This window comes from Propithecus coquereli, unplaced genomic scaffold (assembly GCF_000956105.1).
Source record: "Propithecus coquereli isolate 6110/MARCELLA unplaced genomic scaffold, Pcoq_1.0 Scaffold37, whole genome shotgun sequence".
In the NCBI taxonomy this organism is placed as follows: domain Eukaryota; kingdom Metazoa; phylum Chordata; class Mammalia; order Primates; family Indriidae; genus Propithecus; species Propithecus coquereli.
In genome coordinates, this window is record NW_012149396.1 from 6,765,781 (window position 1) to 6,776,817 (window position 11,037).

General features: G+C 39.0%; 1 protein-coding gene across 1 annotated transcript in view; it reads right to left on the reverse strand.

The window, feature by feature from the left end:
- ATP8B1 (ATPase, aminophospholipid transporter, class I, type 8B, member 1) overlaps positions 1-11,037 on the reverse strand; it is a 175,057-nt gene that overhangs the window by 11,044 nt on the left and 152,976 nt on the right. Inside the window, exons 14-19 of the mRNA XM_012651731.1 lie at positions 9,765-9,877; positions 7,945-8,109; positions 7,014-7,125; positions 5,979-6,054; positions 2,323-2,455; positions 1,597-1,885 (exon numbers count right to left, since the gene is read on the reverse strand). Of these exons, the coding sequence (XP_012507185.1) occupies positions 1,597-1,885; positions 2,323-2,455; positions 5,979-6,054; positions 7,014-7,125; positions 7,945-8,109; positions 9,765-9,877 (888 nt within the window). The remainder of the gene's footprint in view (positions 1-1,596; positions 1,886-2,322; positions 2,456-5,978; positions 6,055-7,013; positions 7,126-7,944; positions 8,110-9,764; positions 9,878-11,037) is intronic.

Sequence of the window (11,037 nt, forward strand, 5' to 3'; positions counted from 1 at the left end):
AAGTTATATATAAAAGCACCTGGCATACAACAGAGCTTAATAAAAATTTTAAAGCAACTAAAGAACAGCAAGCCTCTATACAGTTATCTATGTCGACTTTGTACAATCCCTCTCCCTATCAATTGGTGAGCTCAGAGGAACAAAAAGTTTCAAGTTTAAGTCACATAATCAGATGGTAAATCTGCAAAGCAAACCACCTCCCCCTAACATCTAGAAGTCTACATCATAACTGAATAAAAATAACGTTTGAGATCCTTGCCCTTTTGAAACAGCTTGTTCTGTTAAGGGTACACAGTAGATAATAAACTAGAGCTGCCTAAAGAGGAAAGAGAAATCTAATTCAGAGCAAGAAATGCCATTCATAGGATAGGACAAGCACACACGAAAAACAGTGGGGAGGAATTAAACTGGCAGTGACGACAGACATACGCACTGATAATAAGAAAGCAAGATGACATACGTCATACAGCTGACTCCTGTTGAGGAAGATAAAGTTGGAATATTCTTAGTATATATCGAGGAGGAGGAGGAGGAGACTCTAAGAAAAGAAAGAGATGGACTCATGAGTCACACAATAGGCTGAATTAAGTCTAGTTGTATATAACGCATTCAAGCTACCCAGCACTACAGGACATCGACATACAGTCACGTAATATTTCATCTTAACAATCATGATATCACAGAGCTGGAGGTGACACTGGACATGATTTTCTTATTTTCAGATAAGAAAACTGAGGCCTGAGCATAAGTCCAAGGTGACACAGGGTGTTGGCAATAGGATGAGGACAAATATTCAGGTCTCACTGGTTTGGGTATTTTCATTACAAGATACTCCCTTATAATAATAGAGGGAGGAAAAAGGACCAGGACTCAGACACAGAGATGAGGGCCCCAGGTTTGTTTCTGCAGGCTTCGATACCAGCTATTTCTGCATGATACAACTCAACCCTTTCATTGTGGGGACCTAGGGTCCTCTGACCCGCAAAAGCTTTTTGGCAGCCTTCCAGAGTGGTCAGGAGGATGAACGGTGAGACATGGAAACTTTACTTGAATGCTACACATGTTACTCTAAAGCTCACACCAGGTGACCTAATGGTGAAGTTCCAACAGATTTACCAAAGGCAAGAAGAAAGCCCCAAAAAGAGATGCGTAGGTGAGGAACAATGATATTCTGAAAGCAGTATCAGAGAAAGTACAACAATTTAAGCTGAGCTCAGTAGAACGTTTGGCAAAACTTAGTAAGTGTCAGAGTTTTTAATAAGCCCTAAAGAAATATGGGAGGAGAACCATGGGAAAAAAACATACCAGATGTACGTAAAAGGAGGAAACAAATAAGGGTAAATTCACATACAAGGACTTCATCTTGTACTTGGCATCCTATGGGGACCACTGTTAGGCCTGCCCTCTCCTCCCGGTGAACAGGGAGCTTCCTGGGGGAAGGGTCACAGGCAGAGTCACCATGGTTAAGTGCTTTTATTAAATATCTGCCTTAAGAAAACCTGAATCAGGAAATCTGAAAAAACCACCCCGCAAACGTCCCTGCCATTTCTCCTCTCTAGCAGGTTGGGTCTCACTGGCCGTCTGTGCACAACTCACTTTTGATCATGTTCACGTCATTGGCGCCGTCTCCGATGGCCAGCGTGATGGCTTTCTTGTACCTCTTGACCAGGTCCACCACCATGGCCTTCTGCTTGGGGGTGACGCGGCAGCAGATGACGGCGCTGCACTCGCAAGCCAGGTCCACGAAGTTCTTCTGCCGCTGCTCTTTCTTAGCTTCCAGCCTTCTTTTGCTTTGGGTCCGCATCCGTCTCTCCTCTTCTGTCCTCGGGAACTTCAGATTCAGAATCTTACTTTTCTTGGTCTTTTTCTCTAGAAGAATTTCATTCTGTGAAATCAGAGAACGAAGGGAGGACAGTCGTTTTAGTTTTAACACCAAGAGCAGCAAAACTAAGATTTAAATTACGTCAAGGATAATTTGGGGGTTATAGCATGGATTGTATAAATATATTTACAAGAAATAAACTGATTTTTACAATCAAAACGTTATGTTCTGATTATAAAACATGTTTACAACAAAAATTTAGGAAATGCAAAAATCTACAAAGAAGAAAATGAAATTTAATCAGGAAAACCACTTTTACCAATTTGGTATAATTCCTTTCATATATCATAATAGTCTCAAACTTGGAAAGTCATACTTTACTTTATAGGCTAAGAGATTCTGAGGTTAGCAGTTAACATGCAAAACCATCTAAGATTGGTCCAAAAGGAATTTCTTTTGTTTGAGTCAAAGGCACAGACAGAGCCACCAAGGATACATACCAACCAAGAACCAGTGATGATTAAGGCGCGGTTTCCGCCAGAAGGGAAAAACGGTTCATGCACAGGGGGTGCAAATTTTGCATAGACTCCACCTCTATTCCTCTGGTTTTCCATCCTTGTGTGAAGAAGAGAACTTGGGGAAAATAAATTTAAGTGTTTAAAGTATAAGACATATAAACAGGCCCTTGATGCTGAGAATTCTGACATTTTGTTTTTTTAAACTATGACAAAACATAACATTTTTTAAATTTTTTTTTTTTTGAGACAGGTCTTACTTTGTTGCCTGAGCTAGAGTACAGTAGCATCATCGTAGCTCACTGCAACTTCAAACTCCTGAACTCAACTGATCCTCCTGCCTCAGCCTCCCAAGTAGCTGGGGCTACAGGCACACACTGCCACGCTTGGCTAATTTTTAAATTTTTTGTAGAGATGGGGTCTTGCTACGTTGCTCAGACTGTCTTGAATTCCTGGCCTCAAGTGATCCTCCAACCTCAGCCTCCCAAAGTTCTGGGATTACAGGTGTGAGCCACCACACAGGGCCTTGTAACATAAAATTTATCATCCTAACCATTTTTAAGTGCATAGTTTAATAGTGTTAAGTATATTCACAATGTTGTGTAACCAATCTCCAGAACTTTTTCAACTTGTAAAACTGAAACTCTATACCCATTAAACAACTCCACCTGGTCTCTTCCCCTCCCCACCCCCCGACCCGTGCCCCATCCCTGGTAACCTCCATTCTACTTTCTGTGTCTATGAATTTGACCACTCTAGATACCTCAACCTATGTGGAATCATACAGTATTTGTCTTTTTGTGACTGGCTTATTTCACTTAATAATGTCCTCAAGGTTCATCTATGTTAAAGCTAGCATATGTCATAATTTTCTTCCTTTTTAGGGTTGAATAATATTCCACTGTATAGACAGACCACATTTTGTGTCATTTATCCATTGGTGGACACTTGGTTTGTTTCCACCTCTTGGCTGTTGTGAATAGCACTGCTATGAACATGGGTATGCAGACATCTCCAGATGCTGCTTTCAATTGTTTTGAGTATGTACCCAAAAGTGGGATTGTTGGATCATATGGTAATCCTATTTTTAGTTTTTTTGAGGAACCATCATACTGTTTTCCATAGTGGCTATACTATTTTACATTCCCACCAATAGTGCACAAAAGTTCCAATTTCTCCATAGCTTCAACAACACTGGTTATTTTATTTTTGATAGTAGTCTTCCTAATGGGTATGAGGTAATACCTCATTGTTATTTTGATTTCTATTTCCCTAACAATCAGTGATGTCGAACATCATTTCATGTGCTTATTAGTAATGTGTATATCCTCATTGGAGAAATGTCTATTCAGAGTACTTTGCCTGTTTTTTAATCAGCTGACATATAATTTTACTAAGTCTGGATTCTTCCACCATGGGGGCACCATGCTCTTGGTACTTCATTTTTCAAAGACAGCCAAAGGAAAATACAGTTGAAAATGTATACACAAACAACAGAAGGCAGACAACCTTGAACTGAATTATAATACACTAGGGTGAACCCTATTTTACTGGCTACTGTTTGGCAGAAAGAAACTTGTTTCTACATAAACAAAATTATAGCTGCTTTTGAGAAATACTCAGTGCTTCATATCAAATTATTGAGAAGACCACATATATTAATAACACTTTCATGTGATAGAAAAATGAATCATGAAATTTTTCCATGAAAGGGACCTTAAATATCTTTTATTTTGTTTTTCTTTTTGGAGACAGAATCTTGCTCTGTCATCCTGGCTAGAGTGCAGTGGCATCATCATAGATCACAGCAACCTCAAACTCCTGGGCTCAAGCCATCCTTCGGCCTCAGCCTCTGGAGCGGCTGGGACTACAGGTGTGTGCCACCATGCCCAGCTAATTTTTCTATTTTTTTTGTAGAAACAGGGTCTCGCTCTTGCTCAGGCTGAGGACCTTAAATATCTTGTCTAATCTCTTCGTGTTACAAAGAAGGAAATCAAGCCAGAAAGAGGTGATGTGATTTACCTGCAGCGAGTTGATAGGAAAACTGGAATGAGGACTCAGTTTCCCTAACTCCCTGCCCAGGACTCTTCCTATTACACACACACAGCCATTATTCTTCACCTTCAAAAGAAGGCTTCTCAACCTTGGCACTATTGATGTCTCGGGCCAGATCATTCTTCGGTGTATGTGGCCATCCAGTGCATTGTAGGATGTTTAGCAGCATTCCCGGCCCCCACCAACTAGAAGTTAGTAGCGTCCCTCCTCCCCACATATAACCACCAAACATGTCTCCAGACATTGTGATATGCTCCCTGGAAGGCAAAATCGCCCCACCTTGAGAATACTGTACTAGAGGATTAAGTATCTAGTATCCTTTCTCCACATTAATTTAATTCTCATTTTCAAGTTGTAAGACAAATCGTTAAAAGACTGAAGGAGATCAAAAATAGTTACCTATGTAAACCAATTTATAGGAATCATTTCAGGAACCATCTAGAAAGATGATTCTTCTCTCTATAAAGGTAAACTTGGCTAAGAGCACGATCATAAAATTTACTACTTGCATAAATTGTTTAATTTAGCTTAGGGCACAACTTTCGACAGAGACCAGAAATTTATTAAAACCCCATCTACAAGAAGTAAACAAATCCATATGGTAATTAACCAAACTACTGGAAACCGAAAACTACTGAAATAAACATATTAGGCATTTATTTGTCTATTGCTACTTTTTAAAAACCTAAAAGTACAAAGGGGTCTGATGTATGTGCCTCTATACAAACAGAACTGGTTTAGATTCTAAGGCTACTGATTGTGTCTGAGTTAGCAGAGTGCCGATATACCGGAATGACTCGCAAAAGCTCTTCCGTCATCATTATAAAGACGACTAATAACAATCAACTCCCTCATCATCTCAGCAGCCCCCACAAGTGTGTATGTTAACAGCTTAATGTGACCTTGTGACAGCCAGAGAGAAGCGTTGTAAAGAAAAAGCTTGAGGAATAAGTGGAGTAAGTCAAGCCATCAGTTAAGCACATCATGGAAACTGCATGCAGCACGTTTATGGCTTCATAACAAGACAGGGCTTACTCATTATGCATTTCTAGGTCTGCTGCAACCCTGATTCCAAGCTAACCCTGACTGCAAAGGTTTCAGCACAAGCTAAGGTTGGAAACTCAGGCCTGCCCCATCTAGACCAGACCACAGATGACCTACACCATGTAACCCCACAAACATTTCCTTCTGGGCCAAGGCTGGTTTTTTCTTCCCCTTCTATTTATTTCAAAAGTTAAAATTTCTAGAAAAAGCAAACCGTGAATATAATTCATATTAATTTGTTAATGATATCACATGCTCGCTTTCTTTTTCAGTAAGCAAGGATGTTGGACTTCTGAGGAGTGGAGAAAAATGGCCCCTGAAAGGCCTCGAGTTTCCTTAAAACTAAAATCTGTCCAAAATAAGGCCAAAACATGATAACTTGGAACTGCCTGCTGTTCTCTTGCTTCGTTTAAACAAGAGGAAACTGTCCCAGGTGACATATCGTAGCTCCTATTTCTCTATATCTGCTGCCTTGTACCGCTAGTCTGGCCTTTGTGAAAATGAGCTGTGACGTCATCACACACTGCAGGCTCTTCACTTACTTTATATCTTCCCCGTAGCAGACAGTGGTGTCTTCAGTCAGAAGTTCACAAGCAAATCCTATATTTTCGGCAGTTTCTACAACAGAATAAAATTGAGTCAAATGTTGTTTGTTCCTACTGTTGAATTGAATAATTGACTTTATCTAGTACTGATGATTTTTTTCCCCAATTCATGAACATAACCAAATTCAATCAAATATGCTGTTTTTCTATAGCAATGTACAGAAATCACATACAAAAAACCAAAATCCTTTTCTTTATAATAAGAAACATACAAGTCAAAATCTGGTTTGAGATGTTTTCAATAATAAAATGTGCTATATTATCAAGTATATAAACTGGTTATTTACTAAGTCTATATTCAGTAAATTACTAAATACGCTCAGTTCATGCAGCTTCATCACTCTGTTATGGGGAGGGAAAAATAACCATTTCTATCAACCCTCACATGAAGATATTTTTCCCTTTTTTTTTTTATTACCACCCATTTGATAAGGTCAAGGCCGTGCTTGCCTTAACTTCACAGAGTGTATAACCCATTGATGATTTCAGAGCAATAGACATTATCTTATTTCTTGGGGAAGGTCTGCAGAGTAGAGTATCAATGCCAAATAACTACTTGTTAACCTCTAAATTTAGCAATTAAATTTCTTTTCTTGGGTATTAAATTTTAACTATATTTTTCAGGCGATCAAATGGACAAGAAAACAAAAGTTGCTTTTCAGCACTTTGTATTGTTCTACTCTATGCCCAACAAATGGCAAAGCACTGGGAGGACAGAGGGAAGAGGAGGTGGCCCTTTCAGGACAGAAGCCCACATCTGGCTGGAAGAGAAGACCAATCACAATCAGCAAGACATGGCCAGGAGCTAAATTATAAGGAAGAAACTGCTACTGAGGGAGAGAAAACATCTTCCTTCCAAAGAAATAGTGTTTGTAGAGGATGGCAAGTTAGAGAAGGTCATCTTGGGCAAGGTAAACAGCAGTTATAAATACTTGTGAATTAACAGATATGCTCCCCTACACAATGAATTACCCTTTTTGTCTCCAGTAAGCACCCAGATCTTAATGTCAGCTTTTGCAAGTTTTGAAATGGTTTCTGGGACGCCATCTTGTAGCTTGTCTTCAATAGCTGTAGCTCCTAATAGCTGGAATGTACATTTTTAAAAAAAGGAATTAGCAAATAAACCAAAAGTTTTCTATGCTTACAGTTTGCCAACCTGGAAAAAGAAGGGCTAATTATACACCCCAGGGTTGGTGCTCTACTGGGGCCAACACTGGTGTTGACAGGGAAGGTGGCCATGTTTCGCATTCACCACAAACCAGCACCAGCTAGACACTTTTTTCTTAAAGGATGAACTATTCAATTTACCAAGACAAACATACAAGTACAAAATCAAGGACATTAAAAATATACTTTCCTTGTGTATTTGTGGCTTTACACAGACATAAGCCAGTTCCAATACTAGCTATTTGTTCAACATTTCCCATTGATCTAAACCCTGTGAGCACTAGGTATTAAATTTTGAAAATTTAGAAAGGGTATATTTTTCATGTTTCAAGATTTTGCAAAATATGAATTGTTTCAGTAATTCCCACAATGATAAAAGTAGATGTGGGTTTGTCACAGTGTAAAAATCATAATGAATTTTAATAAGTGATATAAAAATGACAGAATTACATTAGAACCTCTCCTAATGTTTTTTCTCTTTTGGTTTCTCATAATGGCAACTTCTTTTCTGCTATTTTGCCGAACAAAAGAAATTTAAATGACCTACTTCCATTGTACCTATGTCAAACGCTGAAGTTAGAATTATCTTTCAAGCATGAGATCAAAAATGTAATAAAACTTAATAAAGTTTTCAAGTCTGTTTAGAATAAGGAGAAATTCCTTCTCACAGGCCTGGAAGAAAATAAAAACAACAAAAAATAGAATAGCAGGAAAAATTATTAAGGCTAAAACTCACAATTAAGTCTTTTTCAATCTCCTCATACACTTTATCCAGAGCTTCGTCCCGGTTGGTCGAGGCCACACTGGCAGCCATAAACTTTTTATTCCATTCTGCAAATTCTTTTTCTTCAATTTCCTTGTAGCAAAGGCACAGGGTTCTAAGAGTTTCACTTGCAAAGATCTGTTTTATTGAGAAAACAATCCACCAATGCAAAGAATAGTTAATTTTATGTAATTCAACGTTAAGTTTGAAATCTTCCCTTGAAGTAACATACTAAGAGTATTTAAAAAGGGAAAGATGATGGATTCTATAAAAATATATTCTACAAAGGGGATTAAAGTCTACTGTATAATAGACTTTGTTTTTCTAAGCTTCTACAGGGTCCTAGGATTGTACTTCTAGTTCCCAAATTAGTTAAAGGGAAAAATCTACATTTCTTCTACATCAAGTCACTAGAGTCAAGAAAATCATTTTCTCTTAATGACTAAGAAAACAACAAATGAAGGGAGCTACCTTGGGGTATAACGATATAAACACAGACCTGACAACTTTATAATTTGTTCCAACAGACTGTGCTACAAGTCCAATCAGCTATGAACTCTCAACCAAGCATTGTTCCCTCAAACCAATTAAAAAATACATGAGCCATTGTTGAAGCTGAGGTCAAATATTTTAATGAAAAAGGGTATCTGGACATTTTCCAATAATGAATAGATTTAAACCATTTTAAATAGCTTCAACATGAACCAGTGAAAATCTCTCATTACTTTATAGTCACATCTTGTCTAGCCAAGACAGTACAAATAGTTCAACCAAATGAGTGTGTGCTTTCAAAGATTCTTTGGAAAGTTCTGCATTTATTTGGTTAGATTGTCACTGTTCACATCTTCATGAGGACTCATGTATTTTAACTGCATCAGTGTCAGCATATAATCTTAAAACGTGACCCCATTTAGTAAACAACATATATATTCATCAAGCTTCTCTTCAAAGGACATTTGGCTGGCTCTAAAACTCAATCGATCCTTAAAGCAAAGGGGAAAAACCACCCTTTATTAAGTATCTACTAAGTGCTAGGAACTGCGGAAGATGCTTTTTCTTGCAATGACCCTCCCTGGGAGGAACTATTCCCTCTCTCTTTCACACAGAGAATTAATGATTCATATATCAATCATTTTCCCCAAGGACACAAAACTAGTAAAGAGGCAGTATTGGGACACCAGGTCTGCCTCATCTCCTCCATACCTCACTGCCATTGTTATACAGAACCCAAAATGACATGCAGATTGCTAAGCAAGTCCAAAAATGCAAGTTCCAGAAGCATTCTGAGTAGGTACAACATCACTGGACTGGGTATACAGCTTCCTAAGATAAGGACTTTGAAGTCATTGAGACTGTTCTACTAACAAAGGTATCAAAACTCAATGATCCAGTGCGTTGCTTTGTCATCCCGTCATACACGGATGCTTTCTTTCCTTCACTCTACACTTGCAAGTTAGTGGAGTTCTTGGGGGCCAGACATACGGATACCAAGACTACAGCTTAGTATCATTAAGAAGCTTGCTCAAGATCACTGGAAGAGAGAGAAGCTGCTCCGGTGCCTCAGTCCCACGTACTCTGCAGACCTGGATGCTGGAAAGAGCACCACAGGCACTTCCTAGAAGTCAGTGGCAGGGGCAGAACTGGAACGCAGGTGGCCAGATTCCTGCTTTGGTGCTTTTTCCACCCCAACTACGCCAAAGCAACTGTTAATATACAGCTTCCGCTTGAGCTTAAGAGATGGTACCAGCAAGTGAGATTAAAATCTCCAGCAGGAGAGTAAAAGTGAGACTTACATCCAAGGCATCCTGTGTTTCTTGCTTTGTAGGATTCATTCGATGTAACCGTTCATAAATTACAGTGTCAGCACCTTTACAATACAGCCTGATATTGCCTTCTGGGGTTCGTACTGGTAGCAAGAGAAGGAAAAGCACACAACAAAGTTAAGTTTGATCTCTTAATAGAAAGCCACATTTATAAAGTCCATTTGAAGTGTTGCTGTGCTCATAATACACTGTTAGCTTAAAATCATCAACACATCTAGAAAAATGTTGCCGTCAGCACGAGTTGGTAAGTCACTGCTACATCGAAGATAACAGTGAAAATACAGATGAAAAGATTCCTTCACAGTCAGCTCGGTTTTCCATACCCTTATTCTTCCAACAAATATTTACTGACTCCCTGCTATGTGCTATGCCCTGTGCTACCCACTTTCTTCCAGAGAATTTTCTTTGTGCATGCCAACCACCAGGAATCTTATTTATGAACTCACAGCTCTTACTGCCTTTAATACTCAGATCATAAGCACTCCTTATGACCATCTTCTTGTCTTTTTTGACCTATGCTATGATTTAATCATCATATATGCCTCATCACTAACTGGATTTTAAGTCAAGGTAGATGGCAGGCATGAAATTAGTCTAGATCTGCGTGAGCGATATGGAAAGCACTCAACAAAATGTGCCTAATGACAGTGCTACAGACAGTTAAATCTATGTATTTCTATTGGTTTAAAAATTCAGTATCATAGTGGAGAAGGCTTGTGGACACCACCTTAACCAAGTGATCAAAGTTAACATCCCCAATGAGACAAACATCATGTGCCTTCTGATGGGATACTTGGAGAAGGCACAGCATCACTTACGGATTCTTCCTGCCAACAAATGCATAACTTTGATCTAATCATGAGATACCATCAGACAAACCCAAATTGAGGGACATTCTATAAAATCGCTGGCCCAGGTCAGGTGCAGTGACTCATGCCTGTAATCCCAGCAGTTTGGGAGGCTGAGGTGGGAGGATCACTTGAGGCCAGGATTTTAAGACCAGCCTTGGCAACATAGCAAAATCTTGTCTTTACCAAAAAATAATAATAAAAAAAAATTAGCCAAGAGTGGTGGCATGTGCCTGTAGTTCTAGCTACTCAGAAGTCTGAGGCAGGAGGATGGCTGGAGCTCAGGAGTTCAAGGCTGCAGTGGGCTATGTTATGCCATTGCACTCCAGCCTGGACAACAGAGTGAAACTATTTCTAAAAAAAGAAAAAAAAAAAAGATAATTTGCCTGTAGTTT